Consider the following 26,914-nt stretch of genomic DNA (forward strand, 5'->3'; position numbering starts at 1 on the left):
TCACATAAAAATGTCTCCCGGCTTATTTAATGTAGGTTGGGGCTTAAAGGAGTCCAGCAAACACACAACTGCTGGAGGCAAGTGCTCACACAAAGCTCTATGCAAGTCTATTCATCTTGTATTTGCTTAATCTACGACATGCATCTATCATGTATGTGGCTTCTACCGTTAACTGATGCATGTAGCTTTTGTGTGCAATAAACTAAATAAGCCACATCTTTAAATGACTTGGCTTACATACAGCAGTGATACTTTTGTCTGAGGGTTGAGTTTGATTTAGGTCAAAGCGCTCACGCTTGAGTTCATGTAGAGTTAAATATGAATGTGCAAAAGCCTGAAGGGGAGGGAAGATGCTGGGTGGATAGACACTTATGGCGTGTGCTGTAACTTCCAACAGTCTCATGCTGCTGGACGAGACAGGGCCATGAAATATAAAGGCTTCACTTGAGGCCTTCATTTGGTTGTTCGGTATCATGTCCTCAACTTGAAAATGTTATTCATTGACAGGATGATGAATGAAAGAGAAAATGTCTCCCACTGTCTTTATCGGGGAATCTTGGATTTGCATCCCAGCTTGTGACCTTTTGTTTCCTTGACCTCACTATGTAGCTGAGGCAACACATATGTGGAATAAATAATTTCTGGGAAGATCTAGATCAAAACGCTCAGCTGATTTTTGTTTCAAACTTCCAGTGTCTAGGATGAATTGCCCCTTGTTAGAACCTACCATCTTTCCTCCAGCAGCATCCTGTAACAAGATGTGTCTGCAGTGAAATGACTCTCTAGTCTGAGGTCATGGCACCATCCTGTTGCATAAGTCCCACTTCTACTACAGTTAATGCAATGGTGTGCATTAAAGGTCTGATTATACATGTCGTTGTACAGTGAAAACCTCTCACATGTGGTTAATAATGAAGATTCAATATAAACCTGGTGAAGGCCCTGTTAGCAGGCTACAGTGTAGCTTTAAACTTTTATTTCAAGATAAAACATTATTGTATTAATTGACGAAACAAGTGCTGGACCTCTTAAGCTGCACTGTGAGCTATCCCTGAACTGGACTGTGGTAGATACTTCAACAAAGTTTATAATTTGACAATTTGGTAATAATATAGAAACTACAACTATCATATAATAAAAAGTGCTTTTAAGAAACAAACAGGAGACACTCGATTCGAGGAAAATTCCCAGGACTTCTTTTTATTAAGAGAATTTCAGAACATAAGAGAGGGACCAGACACCTGCATTTGTCAGAGAAGGTTTCCAAATTTGATCGTTTTAAAAAAACCAGAGTGTTTAGAAAAGCTGACATGACAGCGTGGATGGAGCAGGAGCTGTTTTGTCACACGCAGGGTCGTCTTAGAAGACGGGGTCGGAGGCAATTGCTGTTCCCGGAATGTTTTCGCATGTTCGTCTTCCTCTTTCTTATGGACAACACTCTTCACCACGCTTTTATTTTTTTCTTTTAAAGCACGATTTCAATGAAAAAAAAAAAAAAAAACAAGACCATGAGGTGGAAGCAAAAGGGAAACTCACTGCACATTTAGAGGTCTAAAAAGAAATCACCCACATTAACATGGCTAAAACCGTTAATAAAACATGGATAAAAAGCTGAACTGTCGGGGGGGGAGGAAGGTCTAACCTGTGGAGGAGGGAGAAGTGGGGAGGAAATTGGGGAGATCAGGGGACGGGGCGAGCGGCGGAAAAACACAGGAATACACAACTCACGACGTAGCCAATCCGGCAGGGACACACTTTCTACACCAAACAAGCCTTCGACAATCATGAAATGCCATTTAAAAAAGATTTTAGTGTGTTCATCTTGCTTGCAGACACTTGATATGACCACTGCAAATCTGCAAGGCGCTCCATAATCAGCTTTGCTTTTTGTGCTAAAAATCTGTACGGATACTTATAAAATCATTGATAAAAATATTCCTCTGTTAACAATACGCCTTGGAGGGAAGCCGTGTGAGAGACTTGGGGCAGGGGGGGGTCTGGCAGGTTGGCTGGGGGATTTGGGGGAGTGGGGTGGGAGTCGGTGTAGAGGAGGAAGAGGAAGCTTGGGCAGTGGTGCTACTCGGACTTGGCCTCCTCCTTGGCCTCCTCGGGGGCTGCCTCCACCTGTGGGACGAAGACGACAGGGGTCAAAACTTGTTAAAAGTCTGTAATACCGGATTTCTCTTGCGGCTGAGAACTTTGTCGTCCGCTCACCTCGTTGGTCTTAGCCTCTCCATTCTCAGAGTGGTTTTCCTCGTTCGCCTCTGCCTCTGCATTCTCCTTTGCCTTCTTGGTCTTCTTGTCCTCCTTCTTGTCGTTCACAGCCTTTTCTTTCTGTGTTGGCAAATAATGTGAGCTGTTAGTAGGCTGAATTTGCACAACGTCTACCTGTGTCCCGCATCGTTTTGGGGGCTAGCACCTCCTTACCTTCGCTGCCTTCTTGACCTTTGGCTCAGGCTTGGTGGCCGGTTTCTGTGAGAAGAGAAAGAGAAAATATTAGGGTAAAACTTACACTTATTCGCCAATTTAATGTTTTCCTTGTTATTCTGAAGAGAGTAGAGAACTCTGGCTCAAGTAAGACACTTTTTAAAAGGACGACAACGAAACTAGTCTAAAATGTTCCCTAAAAGGGAACCTCTTAATAAAGACCTCGACTGAGGTTTTATATAATTCAATTGATGTCTTTTAATTGTTTAAGCAATTAAAACAACATTAAGACATGAAATGTTGGAATTCTGAGAGCCTCTATTGGTATTAAGTTAATACTACAAGCAGATACATGTGCAGCTGTGTTTAGAAACAGATCCTGCACTTTTTACTTTTGCTGACATTTTTATATTTAAAAAAACTTAATTATCTTGTATATATTAAGATCTCTCCCAACTTAGTTACAATGTAATGCATTACATAAATATGTATAACTAAATCTTGAGCTTGATATTGTAAAAAGTTTAAAAGTTTTTTGCCCAGGAATTCAAACTGTAGTATTTGTGAGAAGAACATTTTTTTGTTTTTGTGTCTCTAAAAGCAGCGTTTGACTTGATTTAATCAGAAATGTGTGTGTGAGCCCTTTGAAGACTTAGAACAGGTTTTACATGTTAATTAACTGTATCTTTTGATGTGAATGAGTGTAGCAACACTGTGTGTCTTCTTACCGCTGATAACCGAGCTGATCTCCTCATGGGCTGAAATAGAACAGGAGACTGTTATCAGGGGGATTTTATTTTGATTGAGACTGTATTCAGAAAACACACATGTGACTTTGACATGAAAGTACCTCCTTTAAGAAATAAACTGATTAAAAATGATTTTTTATCTGATGTATTGTGTGCTGCTCAGTGTTTCGCCCTCTTACCTCATCCTTTTCTCCTCCTTCTGTTCCCTGTGAGTGGAAAACACAAACAGAAACAGTTCAAATAGAAAAACTATAATATATATAACATTATTATCAGTTTCATTGTGTTTATACGAACAGCAAACTGCTGTTAAATGCTTCAGGTGCATATTACGGATAATTACAGACCTGCTGAAAAAACTTTTGAGTTTGGTGTGAAAATAAACATTTATCCTAAATAGAGTTAGATTTAATGTATTACAGCCTGCTGGTGTTGTTGCAATGTGTGATTTTAGGATCAGGCTGTGAGGGCTGAGCCATGCGGGCCCCTGGAGCCATGTTCTGAGGGCCCGGGCCCTGTTCTCCCCTCTCACTCCCCCATCTCCTTCTCCCATTCAGTGCATGCAGCTCGGATTTGAAAGCTGGCGCGGGAGTATCCGAGAAAGGGGGGAGGGACTCTGGCCGAGGCTGGCCGCGGGCGCCACCGGGCGGTTGTGCGGCGCCATCGCAGCCATTTGGGACCCCGAACAAAGAGAGAAAATATATAATTTTACCGAAACGCGACGGCGAATGTTCGCTTTCGCGGTCAAAACGCAAAGTAAAAGCACCGGGGCATTTTCTGGCGCCACTCGCGGCCGGTTCGGCGCGCAAACGGCGATTAGCGGGGCGTTTGTTCTCGGTAGGTCGGCGACGAAGGTGGACGAGAGCTGCAAAGCATGGCTGCTGCTTGTGCTTTAACTGCATGGAGACCGAGAGAGACTTCTGACTCCCCCAAAGGACAGCGGCGCACACACTCCGACACCAAATACAGGCCGTGTGCGAGCAGGAAAATATTCACACGAACACACAAAAAATGCACATTATATCTGGAACACAGGCAAAAATTACCAGCGATGAAAAAGCGTCACACATTGCGTTATAATTAAGTAATGTCTCAGAGGGATGTCTTCCCGGTCGTTTGCATTGCTGTAGGAGCAAAGAGGCGCCTCAAAGTGTTTGGATCATTTGGAGGATACGTACCTTTCTCTTGGGCATGTTGATCTCCTGGAGCTGCTCTTACAAATACAACTAAAACTGTTGTTCTCTGTGGGTTCAGTGCATGTGAAGACGAGTGTCTCCCTTATGCTCGGCAGTGTAGTAAACACACTGGAACAGAGAGGCGAGTGGTTGAATGGGGGGAGGGGTGCGGCTAAAGGCATGATTGATATGGCCTCGGCCAATCGGGTGACGCCATTCGGGGCTGCAGAACACTTGGAATTTTTGGAGCCGGTGATGTTTCTCGGGGTCTGCGCGAATGGCACCTTCTTGCAGGGAGGAAGCCTGCGAGAATGAGCGAGGACAACACGCTGGCTCCGAAACGAAGTGGTGCTCACCGTGTACCGTTAAGGCCGCGAGGCTCATACCCCGCGTGCACCGTTACACAGGGCACCGGCAGCAGCGCAGCGCGCCCCGGTGCTTTAAAAGCCACGCTGGCTGCACATAATAAAACAGGCCGGGGGCGCACATCTGCAGCAGCCCTGCGAGGAGACACCTCTCCACATATTCACTTTGAGTCCAATATGGCGCCCACTCCTCTTCCGACACATTTTTTTTGTTTGTCAGTCGGCTTTCCTAAATTCATTTCAGGGGGAACGAGCCGAGTCATCTGCTCCAGACGCCTGCAGGGGGCCCACAGAGCCCGTCTAATAATGAACGAGGCTGCACAAGACGGGGCTTCCACAGGCTGTGCTGTTACACAAAGCGCTCAGGAGTGTTCACAATCATGGCAGATTTATACAGTGTTCACACTTATAGTGCAACCACGTCTGTGTTTGCTAAAAACACCTGCAGCCGTGCGTTTGTGCCATTCGTAGAAGAACAATGGATGGGTGTCTGGCGCGAAGACAATGGGGTCGATGCTAAAAATTCAGACTCTCACTGAGGTGCCACCATGATAGGCCCACTGCCTCTCTCTCTCTCTCTCTCTCTCTCTCTGTGAGCGTGCGTGTACGTGTCTCAAAGTGTGCGCTCTTTCTCCACGCACACACACATTGAGAGAGAGCGCGAGAGAGAGAGGGAGAGACTAAAAGGGGCGGGGAGGCGGAGGAGGAATGCCAAGCTCCATCCAGTGCCGAGAAGCGGAGCGTTTACGCACATAGTCTGCGCTGCCTTTACAGCTGACACACGGCGTCTGAGCTCGGTGAAGTTTCGCTGTTGTTGTCATTGTTGTGTTCCTGTCTCATCACCGAGCGATCCGAGCCTGCAAAGTGTCTGCAAAGGGGCGAGGACAACCACCCAACCAACCGGACTCGAGTCAGCATCGGGGATTTATCATGGTGATCAAAGTGTACATAGCATCGTCCTCTGGATCCACCTCGGTAAGAGACACAAGAGATGCATCGTTTCTATATGTTTGTGTGGTTTAATCTGCAGCATCCAGCGGAAAGGAGGCTGAACTTTTACTGAACTCAATAAGTGATGTCCGCCCGACTGTCAGCCTCTCAGTCTGGACTGGTCTGACTCATCAGAAAGCATGCAGCTCTGCCCTTCTCTACACCAAATGCACAAATCGAGTCTCTGAAAGTCTTGTGTCCCTTTCAAACTTTGTCACACAGGCAGGGCGGAAGTCTGAGGTGGTAAACCGTGTAGAGGACATATTTCTCCCTCTGCTTCCTGAAGTGACAGTTACTGTTACTGCAACTGGAACCAGACTGAAAACAGGAAAGGGCATGTGGTTAAAAATCAATACATGTTCTGAAAGTTCTCCACACCCTGTCAACTGATGCCTGCACAGACAGGTTTTGTTTTTGATAAAGGAGGTGTGATCTAGAGTCCTGTTTGCTTCATTGTTCTGCAGCCTGCAGCTTCAACTTCATTTTTATTACCAGTTTCTTCCAGAGTGGGGAGGAATGATGGTGATGCAATTCTCCAGGGCCTCTTTTCAGTTATGCAGCTGCAGACTAGAAATGCTTAGACACTGTTTAGGACTCATTGGAGGTCTGGATCAGCATATCATTTTACTCTGCAACAGTAGAAGTTGAAATCTTGCTTTGGTGTGTTGCTTTTTGCAGTCAAACCTGTTTTACTTATGGCTTTTGCAAGATTCTTGACATAATCTAAGATGTAAAGTGTTTCTAACATCCAAGCATTGGCTCTTATATACTTGAGGTTCTTATTAAAATGTAGTATATTGCACATTTGATGAATATAACAAAGAAATAACAGCCTTATTTCAAAATCCACACATGTCCCTACTAAGAAGTCACTTAGATTAAAGTCACTTGTCACATCCTGCAGTTCAGATCACATTTCAGATGATTTACTCCCCTCGAGCAGCTCATTTTCATAGCTCACGCATAGAGGAAATGATCGAACACAGAGGTTGTTTTCAGTTGGACAGCACTGAGTTATTTAACTGCAGCAGGACTCAGCAGCAGCCTTACAGGACAGGAGCCTGCTGTAAAGTCAGAATTTAGAGCCAGTGATGCCATCACCGTGCTGGAGCCCGGCTTGGAAAATGCACTGTCCCTCATCGGTCTGTCTTTAGTAGAGTCGCTGGGTTTGGTGGACGGCGATATGTGCTTATGCTCACATTGTCATCTAAAGTCTTCATCAGCCCTGGTGTACTGATTTAAGTGAGCCAGCACAGTTAATGCATCATGTCTGTTTCATAGTGATCAGCTTCACTATGCTGACTCATTTCTTAACCTCCATGTTTTTTATCTATGTTTGTTCGTCTGTCTGGATTATACAAAAGTACTAGATGGATAACCATAAAACTTGGTGGAAGGATGTATGGTCCAGGACAGAATCCATTCAATGTTGTCGTGGATGCTGGTTCAGGGGTCTGATCCAGGAAATATATTTTCACATTCTATAACATAGTGAGATAGGATGTTTTCCTTGATTTCTCAGTGAATAATTCATGGATCTTGATGACAACAATCAACAATTTATGAGTGTGTGCGATTTGGTGCAGATCCAAATAGAAATCCTGATCTAGTAATTTTAAATGTGGTTTCATGAGTTGACTGTTGGTCCCCGTAGGACAGTATTTATTTTAAAATATCTTGAGAATGTGTATGGGAGTTGTGTGAGGGTTGAAACTCTGCCCTACCCCAGGCTTGTAGTTAGATTTCATCAGTGACCGCACACAACAATGTGATTTGCATTCCGCCATCCACCAGTGTCCACTGCGACATGAATCACTCCAGTCTAGTGAAGCATGTGAGTGGAGCAAGAGCCAAAAAGAGGAGGCAAGAAGGAGTATTTCAAAACCGACATTTGAAGCTCAAGCTTGACTTGGGTAACGACTGCAGTGAAGTGAAGGAGACAGTGCGAAGTGATCCAGAGGGATGTGTCAGACTGATCCATTTTCTAAAGACTTTTACTTCTATTTTGAGGACAAGCACTTTAATAGCTTTTATTTCTCATTGATTTTATGCAGAATATGAATCATATAACAGCAAAATGTTATAGCTATGTTTTTGTTAAGGTTTTAAGTACAGTATGGTAATAACAGATAATGAAGAAGTTATGTGAACATGTTTGTTCCGCAATGTGCAGGTATGCTAAATAGATTAGGTTGGGTGTTTAATTTGTGTATGTTATATTTCAAGCTGTGATATGAAGAAGAATATAGCAGGCTTATAGTAAAACACTCCAAACTACAGTCTCACATTATTCCCATAGACTGTATATAAAGTTTGTTCCATACTTTGGAATCAACCCTTTTGGGACAGAAGCTATAAAGACAAAGGATTATTGCCACAGCCATTGAGAGTTAGTTTTCCTGAGCAAAGCACTGATTGCCGGTTTATTCTCCCTCCTGACCTCTGACCCGTGCTAATTCAACAAGGACGGTGGTATCCCTGCAAACTGAGCGAGTGCTGACATCATCACATTTCCAGACCGTAATGAGAAGCAGAGGGTTTGAGTCACCTGAAGAAAGGTTGCTGTGACTCGTTGTCAATTCTCCTGAGACGCTTCTCACCTTACCACCAATAGTCGTAAAGATTAGGTCATACTACATACATACATCCTTATATAAAGCTGAGCTGAAACTAAACATTTAAACATCAATCGTATGAGATCTGTATGTTCACGTTTGAGAGAGTAGTTCCATGTTCTCCTATTTCACTTGGTCCTGTGGTTACATTCAGGCTAAATTTGAATAGCAAATATAAAATTTATTTTAAATTACACATGTAAATAGATCACTTGCACATGCAAACACACACACACACTCACACATACACACACACACACACACACACATACTTATACACAGGTTAACACAGCTGTCCTAATTAGGACTTTTCATTGACTTCAATTCATTGTGGACAGCGAAACCAATCGTAAGATACACTGGTCCTGACAAGGCCAATGTTTATGCTGCATGGGGTCCTCAAGAAATAAAAAAAAGCACACACACACACACACAGACACGTACAAAGTACATAGGCTTACATTAATTCTCCAAGAGATTCACAATACTTAATTAACCCTTAAAAGGGCAATTTATTTCTAGAGTCTATCCCATTCTTTAGACTTTCTCTTCAACTATTACTTGACCAACACTCAACATAAAACATGTATTCACCTCAAAATGTAAATGATGACATCATGGGGTCTTGTTCTTTGTCCACATAAGGGAGACAAGTCCCTATAATGCAACTATATAGGTAATACCTCAACAACACACACACACACACACACACACACACACACACACACACACACACACGCACACACACTTGTACACACACAAACACACACACACAGCCGTTTCTCTTGACTAGACCACTAGCCAAAATGGACTTGCTGAGACTCTTTGTGTGAAAACAGCACATTTACTGCCTGCAGCCATATTGTACAGTTTTCTCATTGCCACAGTAAATGCAACAAGACTTAGCAATAGCTTGATAACAATCTGTGTGAGATTGTGTATCAACATTTTATCTGTGCGTACCTTCAAGTCTCAGGTCTTCTTCTCCTCAGTAAATCTCAGATTCACTGGGCGGTCTTCACTGTCTGTTTGACATTTATGGTCTCAAGTTGGCAGTGAGTCAGGTGGTTTGTACAAGAAGTCAGGTTTTTGGCCTTTTGCTGTTGTTTCAACTTAGGGCTGCAGTGAGGGAACCCAGCCAGAGCAGCAGTGTAAGACTCTGTTGTAATGATTTTGTAATGCTGAGGCTACTGTTGCTGCTTAACTTCCAGTACAAGACAAAAAGTTTTTATCTCTCACAGTCACAAAGAGCTGGGAGTGATCTGGTTCAGAGAGTGTTTTTTCCAAATTCTAATGGGGGACTAGGTCATTTAATCTTACATTATCTAAAACATTTAAACATTGTTTTCCTTTACATGTGAGTGAATCACTCTCAACCACAATCAGTTCCCACTGTATTGATCTGAGCCCGTACTGTGGATACAGTGCCTCTAATCAATGTCTGCCTGATGATGCCAGAGTTCTGACCCTTTTCTGGGATTGATCCGGTCTGAATGTAATCTCAGTGCCCTGCTGCCACACTGTCAAATGACTAGGATGATCATGTGGAACATAAACAAAACACCACATGGTACATTTTCCTTTGCCACAGTTTACACAGGTTCTAGATTAGATCAAAAATGCAGTGCAACAATAGGTGAGTTCAATTAAACCCACCTCTGATCTCTTGTATCTGTTCTTGTGTGCTGTGCTGTTTAAAACAGAATGGGACTAGAAATGATTCTTTGAATGAATTAAACTGTGCAGATCATTGTGTTGCAGGAGTAAAATACATGTGTGATAGTTCCATTACTGACTTATCTAAATCACTTATGTTGTAAAAGAACAGGTTTGTGTCAAACAGTGTTAACAGTGTTCCCTGGTGTAGTGTGCAATAAAATCTGGAAGAAACCTTTGAAATCAGTCAAGTATAAGTGATAATGTACCTGGCAACATTTGTTGACAATTCTTAGCACATTGCTAATTTGCACTCAACTCAAAGTACAGCAGAGGCTGATGGGAATATCATTAGTTTTGCATGTTTTTGTCATATTAAATTTGAATTCACCCAAAGTTTTGGATGAATTTTAAACTAGATGTGATGATGCCAGTAGTATGAGGATCACCAAGGTTACACACATATCTGCAGCAAACCATGGTCACACTCGTAGTGGTGCTACAAGGAACAAATTAAGTTATTTGACCAACATAAAAAAAAAAATTAATTGGTAACACGCAAATAAACTGAATTTGTTCAACCACAAAGTTTCCAAGTTATATTGACACAATTATGAACTTTAAAAAACTGAATTCCCTTAGTTTGTTACCATTTGAAGTAATGTTTTAAAGTTGTTAGACAGTGTTCTGTTTGTCAGTGCAGGAAAGTCATGGGTTCATTAAAGACACTGGCTTCATCGTCTGGGAACCATGAATGTTTATGCAGAGTTCTGTGTCATTCTATCCAGTAGATGTTGAGATATTTCAGTCAGCAGAAACTTATAGAGAAACAAATGAAAATGTGTAAATTAGAATCAAATAAAATTTATCATGAACACAAAGAATAGACTTTGGTGTTAAGACCCTAGCAGGCAGTAGAACTATAGTTTGGTGTTTAATCTAAACACTAGTAGAATGCCTCATGAAGGGATTCTGATTGGACAGTTTGAAGGGAGATGGCTGTGTATCCAGACCTGAGGTGGTGCACAGGTGGAGATGGAGGTGGGTCCCTCAGTGATCACAGTACTGAACCATAGACTTTATATAAAAATGATTTTAGAGATTTTAGAGATAGCAGGAACAGTGCATATGACTTAAAAGGCATGCACAAGAAGACAGTCTCCCTCACTGAACTTTCACTAAGCCTCATTATGACAGGATTTGTAAAAACTGAACAGCTGGTGGTCCAAAAGGAAGAGTCAGCGGATCACCATGATTCATCAGGATTCATCATCTGGGGATCTTCAATAGCTGTTAAGATCTTCTAGTCAACAAGTGGTGGATCGACTGGCATAGCCTGGCTAAAAACTCTGAATAGGGGTTAGTGACTGAGGGGGTCATTTCAGACACAGCCACTATCTAGATTTGCATACATTGGCAATGGGTTATGTAAATCCTGTTGAGGAGTCCAGGTCCTCTCTGTTGACTGTCTGCAGGCCTGACTCAGGCTCAACTCTCTCTCCCCCTCTGTCTTATCTAGATGGACTGATGAGTCATTTAGTAGCTTTCCTCACTGATAAGGGTATTGTGAGGCAACAAGAGAAAAGAAGTTGTTAATAACCACACCCGATAGGGGCAGTTTGGTTTTTCTCGATTCAAAAAGAGAGAAAAACATTATCAACAAGACACCAGAGAATAACGCAACAGTTCTAAAAGGGGCCAAGCTGAGAACTCTCGCTGTGCAATTACAGTTGGGGGCAGATGGCCTGAGGCCAGTTTGCCCTACAAATTAATTTTGCTTGGCAACAGTACAATGCAGGCTTGTTAGGGGAATGGTCAGGGGGCACAAGTGAAGTGGAAAACAGGAGAGTTTATGGATCTTTATGCATAACTTGTCATTTTAGCAATTCAGGTTCAATGCCGTGCACAAATCAAAGAAGCAACAAGATGTGGAGTATGTGTCTAGAGGATCCCGAGCGCATCTTTCCATCAGAGAGAGGCTCGTCTTTGTGTGTGTTTGGAGAGACAGAGAGAGTTGAAGTGAGTGAGAGCTCGTAGCGTTCCACTCGGCTGCTTTGTCCCAAGCAGGTGGGGAGGGAGCTTGTTTTTAGGACTTTGGCCTCGGGAGTGTAACTACCGTCAAATGATTCAAACTGTGCCACTGCTAATCTTCCAGCTCCCTCATTTCCATGTTTCAGCAGATGTCTGTTAAATAATCCACCTGTCCTGTCTGCAAAACCATAAAGTTGAGTGAAGCCCTCTTGGGACTCGTCTGGACTGACAGGAAGAGAATAAATCCACTATTTCACATATGTTTGTGCTATGAAGTTGGCTCAGTTAGATTTTTTAAGCAAGTGTGTGTGTGGTGAAGCACAAGCTGGTCGAGTGTGTCCCCTTGCAACAGGCCTTATTTGGCTCGTGTTTGACCAGTTACCTCCTCTCGAGTCCCAGAGGAGCGCTTGTTTCCGTCAGGCCTTGTAGGGACATCCTCCTCTGTGAAACACACCCACTGAGAGCTCATTGGACCACAGTTTCATACACTGAATCACACATGCACTTCCTTATAGATGGAGGCATTTCAGGGTTCACAGAAAAATGTAAATTCACTCAGTGAAGTGTTTGAGCACTTTTGGAGTTTCAGGGGTAAACAGTGTTGCAGCTTAATCCAATGCAATATCAGCACTCGATATTACTAAATTCTACACACTGTGCCATTAAATTAAAAGTATGCTGCGTATCACAATATGAAATGGTTCCATTTTAAACTATGGAGAGTATGTTGGAGTTGAGTCTTGGGAGTGGCCGTCTTCCTCACTATCTGACATTTTTTCCTCCAGATATAACACAGTCTGTCCCTGCCTAGCTTTGCCTGAGTTCACCCTCTTCAGTACTCTTATACCACTTCATTCACTTGTCAGCAAATGAGCGGTAACTTAGTAACAGCGCAGACTGCGATGCTCTGTGGTGGTATTACTCACAGCGGAGAGGCAGAGTGTCCTTATTGTTGCAGCAGACTGATGGCAGCACGCTGAACCCTTATGTTTCCTCAAGTTAACACATGTCTAACTGACTCTTTCCCTCATCTCCCCCTGCACGCAGATCAAAAAGCAGCAGCAGGATGTGATGGGCTTCCTGTCGGCCAATAAGATCGTTTTCGAGGAGTGTGACATCGCGGCCAACGAGGCCAACAGGAAGTGGATGAGAGAGAATATCCCGGAGGAGTCCAGGCCAGCGACGGGGAACCCTCTGCCCCCACAGATATTTAATGAAAGCAAATATTGCGGGGTGAGAGACACAGACATATGCCCTGAAATGTTTGCAAATGAGTGTAATTACCATACTTCTCCTACAGAGCTGGAGTGTGTCCTCAGTACACACAAATAATGCATGGTGGGTTCTGAATGCTGAATCTGCTTTTAGATTTGATATGTAAAAAGCTGCACTAATTAATGTTTTTTACATTAATAACAGATCAAATAACAGTTTAATGTTAAGTGTCGCTCATAGTGAAGAATCCTCAGAGACTTATTACCTGAGTCTACAGCTCCCCCGCCTCGACTCTTTCAGCTCCTGTTAGCTCAATGTTTTTATTTTTATGGCCCCAATTAACCACTCTCACCAATCTGACACTGAACATTTGTGTCATATTAAAATGATTATTTCATCTGAGGTGACAGTTTGGTTGAGAATGCTTAAAAACATGACAATTCTTTGTTTCACAGATATTAGCTGGGACTCAGGATGCCCAGACTGAAAAAAAATGTTGGCTACCATGTTAGCTGTAATTTGATGATGACAACGTCAGCAAGTTAATTTAATTATGAGGAAGCTGCCATTTGTCTAATATTATTTTTTATTTTCAGTACCAAGGTCTCAGCTCACCAAAATTAAAGGAATAGTTCAACAGTTTGCAATGATCAATATCATTTTATCTAGTGAACATGAAGCTGGTTAGCTTAGCTTGACATACAGACTGGAAACAGAAAATGGCTAAGCTGGGCCTGTGTAAAGCTAAAAAAATCTGCCTAAAGCTTATGACATATATCTCATTTCTCTGATCTTCACAAAAATCCGAAGCAGAAAAAACAGGTAAACCCCTTAAAAGTCAATTAAATGTGTAAATTTGTTTTATTGGGGCTGTTTCCCCCTGATTCAAGTTTCTGTGCTAAGCCAAGCTTACTGTCAGCTTACTTAGGTTCATATATAATGAACAGATATAAGGGAGAAAGCGTATTAAAAAATGTCAAACTGTTCCTTTAAACCATCATTTGAAGAGAAACAATTTACAGAACTGAAAAATCACACATTATATTTGAACTAAACGTGCTATGAGATTGCAAAGGCGGATTTTTGGACATTCCAAAATCCTGGTGATGGCCCTGCTCAGATATACTCCACCATGTACCCTGATGTTTTGTCCTGTCTCACTGCCATTAGACACAGGGTCTTTAGCCTGAGTGATCATGCTGTGCAGCTAATGGACAGCTGGAAGTCAAGTCGCACATGCAGGATGGGCTGTATTGAATGTCACAGACAAACAGAAGAGCATTTCCCAGGGCACTTGTCGCTGTGGTGTCCCTTTTTGAGAAACCTGTGTGTGTGTGTACTGGTATGTGTGTGTGGGAGAGAAAAAGGAGAGAAGCAAGGAATGAGAGGAGTGAGGAAATGCAACAGAACAATAAACGGGTGAATGTGTTAGTTTGTTTATTCTGGGTTTTACTCTCAAAGACAATACCCTGCTATCAGGCTGACTACTGAGGCCTGTCCTTGCACAAATAACAGAACCACGACTGTTCCTCACAGACTTGTGGCATTTGCTGCTCGGACTGTCGCCCTCGGGTGCTGCTCCAGAGTCTATTTTACAGTTAAGACAGCTGATCCGCTGATCGATCCATGTCTAATCGTCTCTCTCTTTGTCTCCCTCTCCTCAGAACTATGAGGCCTTCTTCGATGCAAGAGAGGACAACGCTGTGTATGCCTTTCTGGGTCTCACTGCTCCCCCGGGCTCTAAGGTGGGCTTATAAACACAAACACATCACTGTCCTTTGAATGAACTGCATTCCTGAAGCTCAACCATGTTTCCTGTAAAAACGGTGCCTGAATATATATTTATCAACGCAGTGTGATTTCTACGCAGAAAACACACACATTACATAATACATCTGTTCATAATAATCTAAGGCCAAGCAGGACTCTACCCCTTTTCCTCTTACTCCTGCACACTGGTGCCTCCTCTCTGTCTTAACATGAACTGCAGGGAGGTGTGCCAGTTACCATAGAAACAGTGGGGTTTTCCTTTGAGTGGTGGCAGGGGATATATAAACCAATATCCTCCATTTTAATATAAACTTCTCTGTCCCTCTTGTCATCCGTTCTCCCTCTCTGTCGCTCTCCAGGAGGCGGAGGCTCTTTTGAAGAAAGCCCAGCAGTAGCAGCTTTACACTGTTTCTACCTGAGACCTCAGGCTAAGACCTGGACCCAGACCTGGAACCAGACCTGGAACCAGACCTGGACCCGGACTCACCTGGAAAAGATCCAGGAAATGAAAAAAAGAAGCAACATTTCACTTAGCTTATAAATATGTTGATGTTCGATGGTTTCTTCCAGATAGTTTTTTTTTCTATTATTAATTTGTGTTCAGCTGTGCCTTGTCAGCTGTAGTGAAAGGAGGTACTACACCAGAGCATCATGGGTATCTAAAAACAGCTCTGCGTCCTCCACTAACCTCAGCCTGCTAAGCCTTCTCGGCCTAATGGCATGTCAATCAACCATTAGCATGAATGTGTAGCTTCCTGTCTGAGAACACATCATTGGACTAAAAAAAAAGGGCCCACCTTGAAAACACATTGTTTGGCCTAAAACAGAATGTCATCCATGTTGACACCATTGTCATATGTGCAACTCAGCAGGTTTAACCAAGCACAAGTCTTATTTGTTGAATTCTGGAAAACATTGAGTCAAATGTTGTGCTCCTCACCCACCACTCATGTTGTCACCAAAACCCGCAGCACCTTCCTTTGGAGTTAGCTATTACAATCCCATTCCCAGTGTTTTTATTTACTTTATATTGTCTTAATGCTGTTTTAATAGCAAACATTTTTCTACAAGATGATATATGTTTGAAAATTATTAAACATGCCAAAATGTATGCAAACACAGAGGGGTGTGAAAGTGAAAGTTTTTTTATTTGCTGTGTTTGTTGCTTATAGGACTCAGATCGTTTTTGCATTTCGCTTGTGGCATTTTGTTTTGAATTGTTTTATAAATTCCCTGTTTTACATAAGTTGGTATCTTCCCTAAAATAAAACAGAAATAAGACTGCAAGCTCTGGATGCTTCTTCTTATTAGTAAGTTATTAAATAACAAAGAATCCACCCATACACCCATGTTCCATACTGCTTTTTCTGGAGGGGTTGCAGTGGGAGCTGGAGCCAATTCCATTGGACGAGAGGCCCTTGACAGACCATCAGAAAGGCAGGACCTACACACTGAGACAAACAACCATTCTCACTTAAACCCCTATCTCTGTCTTTGGATCCTGGCCAAACTGTGATTTGAACTGGGAACCTTCTTGCTGTGAGGCGTCAGCACTAACTGCTGCACCTAATAAAGATACAGTTGAATATTTTTTTTATTAATTCAGCCTACTCATAATAAACTGTTATTCTTTATATACAATAGATGGTTTTAAGTTTCCAGAGTAACAATGGTGACTCCCATATACAGGAGGAAAATCTGCAACAGGTCAAAATGTTGCTATAGGAATTAATCAGAGCTTAGATTGCAGTGTGCAGGTTAGACTTCCATCTATTATCTATACCGCATATCCTTGGGGGGTTGTGCGGTAGCTGGAGCTAATCCCAGCTGACATTGGTCGAGAGATGGGGTACACCCTGGACAGATTGCTAGAGTGCATCCCAAAGCTGACATGCAGAGACAAACAACAACAACCATTAATCCTCATTTTGACACCCACAGGCTATTTAGAGTCACCTACATGTCTTTAGTTGGTGTGAGTGCAATTAGAAAACCCAAAAACATAGAAAAAACATGTAAACTGCACGAAAGAGTTCTGTCCACTTTACACTTTTCACGTGTTTTTTTCAGGCCCAAAATTAAATTAAATTAAAACTCTCAAAAATTTCACAGCAAAAGCAAAGATAAGAGAAAAGGTTTGTTTTCTACTTGACTATCTGTCAATAGTCTCATGACACCTGATATGGGGCATAACCCCAGGTTTGACACCAATAATTTGCTCAACACTAAATAAAATAGTAAAACTAGCTCCAGTTTAACTAGTTTTTAACAGTACGGTACATCAGGTAACAGTCAGGTACGTCAGCTGCTGTGTGCTCGCTCTACTGCATTCAGATCAGGCAATCAGAGTGTACAAAGCTGCAAAGTACTGACTGAGAAAAGCCATCACAGCGGCAAAGAGGCAGTACAGAGAGAAGCTGGATGGCTTCTACTCCACTGCTGACTCCGGGCGGATGTGGCAAGGCCTACAGCACATCACAGACTACGGGACCACCACCAGCACCATCAGCTCCACAGACAGCCTACCAGACGACCTCAACACCTTCTACACCCGCTTCGAGACCTCCAGCTCCAGCACAGAGAGGCACACACACACCTGGATCACCCAACCCCCCTCCCCTCCACCAACAGGCTCATCAGGCCAGGTACACAGAGCTCTCAGGAAGATCAACCCCCGCAAGGCAGCAGGGCCAGACAACATCCCTAGACGTGCCCTGAGAGCATGTGCAAATGAGCTGACTGATATTCTCACCTCCATCTTCAACCTTTCCCTCAGCCTGAGCACCGTCCCCACCTGCTTTAAGACCACAACCATTATCCCCCTCCCAAAAAGAGCCCACCCACCTGCCTGAATGACTACAGGCCAGTAGCACTCACTCCAATCATCACAAAGTGCTTTGAGAGAGCGGTGCTGGCCCACATCCAGAGCAGCATACCGGACACCCTGGATCCCCAGCAGTATGCCTACAGGCCCAACAGGACGCCACAGCTGCTGCCCTCCACTACTCCCTCTCCCACCTAGAAAACAAGGACTCCTACATAAGGATGCTCTTTGTCGACTACAGCTCCGCTTTCAACATGGTTGTCCCCAACAGACTCATCCATACACTCTCCACACTCGGTCTGCACCCCACCCTCTGTGACTGGCTGTTTGACTTTCTGACTGGCAGGCCTCAGTCTGTCAGGATTGGAAATAGGACTTCAGCCAGTATTATCACCAACATCGGCACCCCACAGGGGTGTGTCCTCAGCCCCATCCTCTACACCCTGTTCACCCACGACTGTGTCGCCTCCCACAAAGACAACATCGTCCTGAAGTTTGCGGATGACACCGCAGTGATAGGACGCATCACTAGGGGACAGGAAGTGGCCTACAGGAGGGAGGTGGCCAGTCTGGTGTCATGGTGCGAGGATAACAACCACACCCTCAACACTAACAAGACCAAGGAGCTGATAGTGGACATGAGGAAGGAGAGGTGACCTCATCAACCCCTTTTCATCCGGGAGCTTGAAGTTGAGAGGGTGAATAGCTTTAAATACCTCGGGGTCCACTTCAGCGAGGACCTCACCTGGACATTAAACACCACACAGCTGGTGAAGAAGGCTCAACAGCGGCTGTACTTACTGAGGAGGCTGAGGAAGTTTGGGATGAATCCTAAGATCCTCAGCAACTTCTACAGCTGCATCATCGAGAGCATATTGACCAGCTGCATTGCAGCGTGGTACGGCAGCACTTCTACTATGGACCGCAAACGCCTGCAGAGAGTGGTGAGGACAGCAGAAAAAATCATCAAGACCTCACTGCCCTCTCTGCAGAGCATTTACCACCGCAGGGTTCACAGGAGAGCTGCCTCCATTCTTAAAGACCCCACCCACCCCCAACTTGGGCTGTTCACACTTCTACCCTCAGGCAGGAGGTAAAGAAGTGCTAAATGTAGGACCACCAGACTCAAAAACTCTTTCTTCCCCACTGCCATTAGACTCCTAAACAGCTGACAGGAGTCTATAACCTACCTCTGCAACCTGGTCTGCACTTTAACATAAAGTATTCCATTTGTACTGTTTACATTTATATTGTATACATTTTATTAAATTTTTCACTGTGAATGTTCAATTTGCACTGCTCAGTTTTGCAAAATCCTCACCTTATTCACCTCATTAGCCTTGTTTCTGCCTTACTTTTAAACATGTTTCATATTCTTATTGTATTTTATGTAAATATTGTATTTTAATGTAAATTTTGGTCGGCTGGCATTCCAGAAAGGACAGCACAAGAATTTCAATTCACAGGGGAATGTGTGTTCTCGTGTGTATTTGACAATAAAAATCTTTGAATCGTTAATCTAAACTGTGACTTACACAATGAAATATCTGTACAAACATCCAATAATAAAGGCAAACAAGTATTTAAACTTTTGTATTTTGAGTATACGACAATACCTATCCATCCATCCATTATCTATATTGGTTATTGTTCAAGGGTCTCTGGGAGCTGGAGCCAATCCCATCCGACATTGGGCGAGAGGCGGGGTACTCCGCAGTCAGGTCACCAGTATATCACAGGGCCAACATACAAAGATAAACGACCACACACAACAAGCTTCAAGTTCACCTCACCCAAATCTGCATGTGTTTGGATTGTGGGAGGAAGGGGAACCAAACCCAGAGCAATCTTGCTGTGATCCGACAGTGTTCACCACTGCTCTAATAATACTTGAACTGTTACTTGTTTAGGATTTTAAATATCAGATTTTTACAATTATGTTGACAATGTTGAATTGGGTTTTATCTAAGTAAAGTATCTCAATACTACTGCCATTTAGTTTAGTACAAAGGTAAAAAAAAACAAGTCCTTGGAAATGTGCTTTTTTCAGTGTAGGAACTTTTCTCAGCATGTGAGTGTGAGACATTGCTGTCCAGTTGCAGATAAAGGAAGTATGTGGAGGGGGCACTTCTCAGTTGCAGAAGTGAAACAAGCTAAAAGGACCTTTAGAATCATACACACACACACACTATCACAGTATGTCATGAGTGCTTCAGACTGACAACCAGACGAATCGAAAGGAACGACATTGAAGAAGACACATCTGTGCCATGTTGGCCGAAGGTTTTCTCAGAGTTCAGCATTACAGGGAGGAGAAGAAGCTTGCCTCTGCTTCTAAACCACACAACACGCAGACACATGGTGCGGATCAGGTCAGCTGTATTCTCACCAGCTCTGACTCTACAGATTCACTTTCATATTCAACCGAAGCAGGTAAACAGCTTCCTTTACTGTTCTAACATATAAACAAAGTGAAAAGTCAAACTTAGCATACTGGTTTTATGTTCTAATTTTACACTGTCTGCTTCCCCTTTACTTAAATGTTCTTTTTTTTGTCTTATCTTTGTAATGCGTTCATACCACATTAACAAAAATGTTAAACCAAACCGACATAAACTGAGAACATCAAATTGACCAGTTTATTTTGTGTAACCAGGTCCAATTCAGGAAGAGTTAGACTCCAACCAACCACAGGGACTGAGAGTGGGGCCTCCAGACCCCATAGGCCTCTCAATCCCTGGCTTTCCACCTACCCTCACCCTGGACCAGGACCAGGACTTCCCAGTTTGCATCGACGACTGTAGCCTGCTGCAACAGTATCCAGACCTACAGGTGGCCGACTCAGGCCGCATCTCGCACAACCCGGTAAGAGCTGTTATCGCCCAGCATGGTTTGTACCCACCTGCCTCTGAAGTTCAACATCACGCAGAGTGGGCGGCCCAGCAGGAGCCGCAGAGGGAGCCTGTTTTATCCGTACCAGACCAAGGATATCTGGTCATGGGGGCCAATGTGAACGTAAGCCTGGGTCTGCCTGGATCTGGCTTGGAGCCCATGTCAAACTCGATTTTGAATGGGCTGCTGGAGAAACAGCTGGAGGAGGTGTACATGCAGCACCTGACCGACAACATGGCTCGATGCAACTCGTACCTGGAGAACAGCCTCCTGCACGGCCTAGTGCTGCCGCTGCAGGGCCCCGACTCACTGGAGGTCAGTCTGGAGGAAGGACCAGGAGGAGGAGCGGAAAAGAAGATCAGTTATCTGAGCACCCAGAACTTAGTTCCCTACTCGTCTAACTTCAGCTCCCCTGTGCTGAGGATTTCAGAGAGTTACAATACTCATCTGAAATGAAACGAGAAGGAACCCATCCTGCAAAATTAAATGTAATCCTCGCTATTGCTCTATCTTTCTATTGTTGATTCTGTTATTCACAATCACATATCATATTCATATCAGCAGATTGTAGAATGACACAGATCAGTAAAAAATTTGCATTTTTGATTTCCTGCTCCTGTATCTACCTCGTCTTTGTTTACTTGCTTGATAAAAATTATGCCTCAACATGACCTGCTCTCATATGCCACCTGCTGTTGAATTGCTGCACTACACCACGGTAACTTTACCTGTAGTTCATGAGAATTTATTTTGCTGACATTTACAGTGGGCACGTGTTAGGTAGGAAATATAACAGAGCAAAGTATAAATCCAGTGTTGTAAACCCACTCAATGAGAGAAACATTAAATCATCAGTGATCTTAGCTCTGACACATCCACAACCGGGAAACACAGAACCACACCCAGGCTGTTACATAAAATATGGAGATCGACAGCAACTCTTTGCAGTATTTCAGTTTCAGTGAAGCAGGAGATCTGTAATAGAACATGAGCTAAAGCACAAATGTAAATGCCACATGACATGCTACAAGAATACAACAATTCTTAAATGTGGGAGTGGAACCTGATTATAATCTGAAATTACAGTGTAGATGTCTTTTTATACCTTTAAACGATAATTAACAAAACGTCAACCTTCAATCACAGCTCTCAATCTTTCCTGTTTCATGACAGACCTCTAAATCTACAAACTGATCATTATATTTAAATTAAAAGGATCAACTACAGCCAACATGATGGTACCACAGGTTAATATTCATATTTTGATATTTTCATGATGGAGATATTCCCTGTGTAAATGGTAGATGGACTGTTTATATATTATTAACCTCTTATAATCCAAGTCGCATTCGCTCTATCACACACACATTCATACAGATAATTCACATATATTTCACACACTGTCAGCCCAGCCCTCAGGATCAATTGGTGTTTCAATGTCTTACCCAATGACACTCTGGGGACTGGACCACAAACCATCTGATTAGTGGACGACCCACTCTGTCTCCTAGTCCACAGCAAGTCAGGAGCTAGATTCTATATTTTTTACTTTCCTGTAAAATGCAAAACTACTTAATTGAGGAGCTGTGCATCACAACCTGACAGGCCCCAGATGGTCTATTTGCAGCATGTGGACATGTTGAATCTGTTTGGAGTCAGCAGTTCTTTAAAAGGCACCTGCAGATTACAGTGAGGTCCAACATGAACCGTCAGAGGCCTGTGGATTTATGATGCATCTGCCTGCTTGAGGTTGATTTGTGAAGTGCGAGGCACAGCGCCTCATATTTGGCCTCTCAGAGCACACGTAGCGAGGGATTTGGTGATCCATTAACGTGCACTGACACACGTGGCAAACCTGAGCCAATTCATTAATCTGCGCAAAAAGATGGACATCTGTAATTATCAGACTAGAGAGGATGGTGCTGATAATATAAAAACTTAATACAAAGAAAAAGAAATAGGAATAAGTTAAATTCTTGGGAGATGTTTAACCTAAACAAAGAGCCCAGCTCCCTCACCTGAACACTGCAGGTATACATCTGCCAAGGCTTTCCAATCACCTTATGAAACCACATTGAAATTTACTAGATCCAGATTTTTAATTGGTCTTTGACCAAATTGCACACACTCATATATACTGTTTCATTTCCCCAAACATGCCTGATTTCTTTCATCAAGATCCATGAGTTCTCTTTTTGGGACTAGATGTAAATATCCCTTGTTGCATAAATAAGACCTGCTACTTGGACTCTGCGGGATGGTCAAGTGAGTGATGGCACCTTTCTGGGTTATCAAGTGGGTGCCCTCTTTCTTCAAGGTTTCGCTGATGGGCCCCAAAGTCTCCAGAGGGTTCAGCAATGAAATCCTGAGCCACTGACTGCCCTTTTCAGCAGCTCTGGAGCAATGTGAAACTGTACTTAAATTCAGTGCTCTTGCCTCTTGTGTTCGGACCACTGGTGCTCCAACCACTTGGCACTGGATGGTTATTACTGCATCACTCACTGGTGCTTCAGCCACTGGTACTCCTTGACCCCAGCTTGAGAAAAAAGCATAGCCCCAGTCAGCTCTACGTCTTCGTGCCTGTAGCCCTGGGTCATCCCTTGTCATGCTCCTGCTAACTTCCATAACACAAAATGGCATACAGCTGGAGAATCGATATGACATCCTTGACATGTACGATTTCACTAACTTGGAACCAGCGAACGTCTGCCAAGATTATCAGGATAGAGTCAAGCCGATCTTCACCCTTTCACCCAGGTCCCTTCACTCCATATACCTGGACAGGCCTCTTGTCCCACCAGTCAAATCTGAAATGTACTCCTGCTCTACTGGCCTTCTTCTGGTTAAGACTCCCAGCCTGCTGGCAAAACACCCCTGCACCCCGCAATGTTATACTTGACACTGGCTGTAATAATACAATATAGTAAGCAAAACAAAAGGGTTGTGCACATCTATTCATTAGGAGTATTGTGTCAAAGACTGAAGGCAGCTCTTAAAATTGTAAAGCTGATTTCCTTTATGAAACTAATCAATGAGTCTAAGATATATAGTAAGGAGTATAGCTGCATTTCTTCTCCAGGCAGTACACACACGCACACAGACACACAGACACACACAGACACACACACACACACACACACACACACAAACACACACACAACCCTCTGGCTCCACCATGTGGCTTGGTGGGCCTCCTGCTACCAAGCCTACTGCCTGTCTAAGTAATCCCTTTGAGTTTAGGACCTAAAAAGGCCTAGGATTGATTCATTTACACAGCAGAGCTCTAATCCAGCACCCAAAACTATATCACTTGAAATTATTGGCCCATTAAACAGATCCTGATATACTGACTGAGATATAACACATCAAGAGCACTATTAGTGATCATAAAGTGGATTTAAATGATTATGTTATTTTTTTTGGATTGACAGAATTGGCAGGGGTCGTGGTGTTTTCTGTCTCCATATTACATTCTGTCACTGTGCCCTAATGTTTCATAGCCTTTAATAAACACTTCTAAAGGAAATTAAGGGAACACTTTATTCTCACAGTACAACTGAAGATTAGAAAATAATATCTCCCTCTCTTTTATCTCCCCATTTTCTGCTCTCATCCCATCTGATCAAGGCAGATGTCCGCCCACACTGGTACTGCTGGAGGTTTCTTCCAGTTAGTGATGGAGTTTTTTCTCTCCAAAGTTGCCAAAGTGCTGCTCATTGTGGGAACTGTTGGGTTTCTCTTTCTTATACATTTTAAGGTCTTGACTGTATTATTTTATGATTTGGCCCTTAAAATTGAACTGAATTGAATACCTTTTATTTTAGTTAATTTATCTTTTTGCCATGGATTTTTGTGAAGCACTCCGTCACCTTGTTTAGATAAGTGCTTTACAAATAAAGTTATTAATATTATTGCTTGATTCTGTTAGTTAGTTAGTTAGATCCAATCTCACCTTGGCGCACTGGAGACTGGAGATGGGTAGCTCGAAAACTCCTTTGCCACAGAGCCCAATGCTGTAGAATTACCTAGGAAGAACAAGCCACTTCCTCATATACGAGTTGACCAGCCTCTCAAGAACTTCCACCTTCGATATTGGAACCTAATTATTTTCTGAAAAATCAACGAAAATGTTTAAAAAACACTGTAACTCACAAATTTGAAAGAGAGTGAAAAGAAAATCCTGATCCAGATCTGCACCAATTTAATGGATTCTTACTTGGTTCACCTCTCTTATGAAAATTGGTTGAGAAGTTTTTACATAATTCTTTTCCGATGGTGACAAGTCAAAATGTCTGCAGTGATAAAGGATCAGTGAGGACGGAGAGCCAAGCCAACTCAATGTTGCAATATTATAACCTGTTATCACGTTATAATATTTTACTGTCGATACATGCTCCAGGAGTACATTATGTGTTCACTGTAAATATATGGGCCTGATTGCTTAGTTACATGATAAACAGTTTTATGTTTGTTCACACCAACACAGACTTTTTTTTTTACAATTGTAAAACCTTATACCCTTTGATACACAAGCCATGCCACCCCCTTCTAATGCACATCTGTCAAAAATTACCCGAATTCATTTCATGCATTTCTGAGTGTTTCTTTGTTATATCTTATTAGTAGTCATTAATTTATAAAAAGTTATAAAAGGTATTCATTAAATATCTTGTTTTGATGCGACCACAAATCAGAATCATTATTATTACATTATGAACAAACATACATTTTCTATTTCTACATCAGTCAAATCATCATCAACTGCTTTTTCTGATGCATGTAAGTCTTATTTTACAATCCATTACTAGTGAGAAAGACAAATATGTACAATACTAGTGGTCAACTAGTTACTGGCTAAGTGACATATTCTTTTCTAGCAAGCTAACCACGGACGTGCACAAACATTTTGAGGGGCAGGGGCTCAAGTGAGAAAAAGGGCACTTCTCATAATTATTTATTTAAAAAAATGTTTTAAACCAAAAGTTAAATATCACATCTCTGACTAGTTTAACAGTTTATTGAATACACTCACACAGTTGTTAAATACTCAACAGTGGTAGAATGAATAGTTATTAGATGAGGAGCCTACAATCCAAATTACGCTGTTTAAGGCAGGACACTCTAATGGAAAGAAAACTTCTAAAAATACACATTTAGATGGTGTTTGTTTTACCCTCTGTCTGTTTGCTAGCAAGACAAGTTAACTATATTTGTTTTGGTCTTTACCACCACTCCAGCTCCACACAAGCAAAGACAAACCACCACAACTGGAACAGGAGCTGGGAGGTGGGAGGTGTTGCTGTCTGACATGCCTGTGATGACTGTATGCTCACTAGTGCACTTTCACTAGCCTCATGATTCAATTACGGTTCAGCAGTCAACGATTAAAATGCACAACAATGCATATCGATGCATTTTCACATCCACAATTTCTCATATTACTGCAAATGGCTGCTTTTTCATCAGTTAATATCAGTTAATAAAATCAGTGGGACGAATATTTGAAAAGGGCAGGAACAACTGGTAACCTGGGGGTCTTTTTTTGTCAAGCGGTGATGTTTGGCTGTTGGCGTGACCATTTCTGTTTCTCTACATTTTAGAAATGCTTCCCCGCTGGGTGGAAAGTTGCTGGTAGTCGGTATAGAGGGAATAATCACCATACCAGGTATTTTTAAGTAAGTTGTGTTTTTATTCTAGAGGGCACATATTTTAATATATGTTTAATAAAGTGTTTTTAAGCTTGTCAATGTGTATTCCTGTACAGCACCAGTGGTCCTTCAGCTGTTCTTGCCATAGGACTGTTTTGAGTAGCTGTTGTTTGTTTTTTTTCTTCTGTCTAGTCCGCACTGACAAGTGAGCTGGTAACGGGCAAAAAAAGATAGTGATTGCCCTCAGGGCGGACTAGTTTTTCTTTTCTTGGTTTTGTTTGTCTTCCTGCTTCCCCCACTGAGCTGTGTGCTCGTCGAGTCTCAGCTGGGCAGTCAGGGCAGGCTTAAATTGTGGAGGGGTTACATAGGTATGCCGTGTTTAAATGGTTTGCTGTGAAATGATCATGCCTTGATCTGGAAGTGTGTTAACTCACTCAGTGTTCATATATTTTTAATGTTAAGAGCATATTTGTTGTGTAAATGACTTTTCACAAAGTCCTTTAATTGGTGTCATCATGAAATGAAAGCCTTATTCTGATACCAGTCCTCATGTTGAC

At 42.6% G+C, this 26,914-nt stretch overlaps 3 protein-coding genes across 3 annotated transcripts; 2 read left to right on the forward strand and 1 right to left on the reverse strand.

Annotated features, from left to right (window-relative positions):
- Positions 1 to 1,173: 1,173 nt before the first annotated feature.
- hmgn6 (high mobility group nucleosome binding domain 6) lies at positions 1,174 to 4,946 on the reverse strand. Its single transcript, XM_020086307.2, has 6 exons — positions 4,355 to 4,946; positions 3,356 to 3,382; positions 3,156 to 3,185; positions 2,428 to 2,472; positions 2,215 to 2,334; positions 1,174 to 2,124 (listed from the first exon to the last, which is right to left on the reverse strand). The coding sequence occupies exons 1-6, from the start codon at positions 4,367 to 4,369 to the stop codon at positions 2,077 to 2,079; spliced, it is 285 nt and encodes a 94-aa protein (XP_019941866.1). The 5' UTR covers positions 4,370 to 4,946; the 3' UTR covers positions 1,174 to 2,076.
- A 352-nt stretch (positions 4,947 to 5,298) lies between these two features.
- sh3bgrl (SH3 domain binding glutamate-rich protein like) lies at positions 5,299 to 16,280 on the forward strand. Its single transcript, XM_020088091.2, has 4 exons — positions 5,299 to 5,691; positions 13,056 to 13,241; positions 14,888 to 14,968; positions 15,353 to 16,280. Exons 1-4 carry the CDS (start codon positions 5,647 to 5,649, stop codon positions 15,386 to 15,388), a joined length of 348 nt encoding a protein of 115 aa, XP_019943650.1. The 5' UTR covers positions 5,299 to 5,646; the 3' UTR covers positions 15,389 to 16,280.
- A 3,658-nt stretch (positions 16,281 to 19,938) lies between these two features.
- On the forward strand, positions 19,939 to 21,380 carry LOC109624790 (uncharacterized). Its single transcript, XM_020079709.2, has 2 exons — positions 19,939 to 20,250; positions 20,474 to 21,380. Exons 1-2 carry the CDS (start codon positions 20,088 to 20,090, stop codon positions 21,163 to 21,165), a joined length of 855 nt encoding a protein of 284 aa, XP_019935268.2. The 5' UTR covers positions 19,939 to 20,087; the 3' UTR covers positions 21,166 to 21,380.
- The last annotated feature ends 5,534 nt before the right edge of the window (positions 21,381 to 26,914 follow it).

Source organism: Paralichthys olivaceus, chromosome 9 (genome assembly GCF_024713975.1).
Source record: "Paralichthys olivaceus isolate ysfri-2021 chromosome 9, ASM2471397v2, whole genome shotgun sequence".
Taxonomy (NCBI): Eukaryota; Metazoa; Chordata; class Actinopteri; order Pleuronectiformes; family Paralichthyidae; genus Paralichthys; species Paralichthys olivaceus.

Bases quoted from the DNA above. Each gene is read 5' to 3' on its own strand.
- hmgn6 (XM_020086307.2), bottom strand. The intron at 3,186-3,355 runs GTAAGAGGGCGA...GTTCTATTTCAG, and splicing joins AAGGAGGAGAAAAGGATGAG to CCCATGAGGAGATCAGCTCG. The intron at 2,125-2,214 runs GTGAGCGGACGA...TTCGTCCCACAG, and splicing joins GAGAGGCTAAGACCAACGAG to GTGGAGGCAGCCCCCGAGGA.
- LOC109624790 (XM_020079709.2), top strand. From the start codon at position 20,088: ATGTTGGCCGAAGGTTTTCTCAGAGTTCAGCATTACAGGGAGGAGAAG. The intron at 20,251-20,473 runs GTAAACAGCTTC...TTGTGTAACCAG, and splicing joins TTCATATTCAACCGAAGCAG to GTCCAATTCAGGAAGAGTTA.
- sh3bgrl (XM_020088091.2), top strand. From the start codon at position 5,647: ATGGTGATCAAAGTGTACATAGCATCGTCCTCTGGATCCACCTCG. The intron at 5,692-13,055 runs GTAAGAGACACA...CCCTGCACGCAG, and splicing joins CGTCCTCTGGATCCACCTCG to ATCAAAAAGCAGCAGCAGGA. The intron at 13,242-14,887 runs GTGAGAGACACA...CCCTCTCCTCAG, and splicing joins ATGAAAGCAAATATTGCGGG to AACTATGAGGCCTTCTTCGA.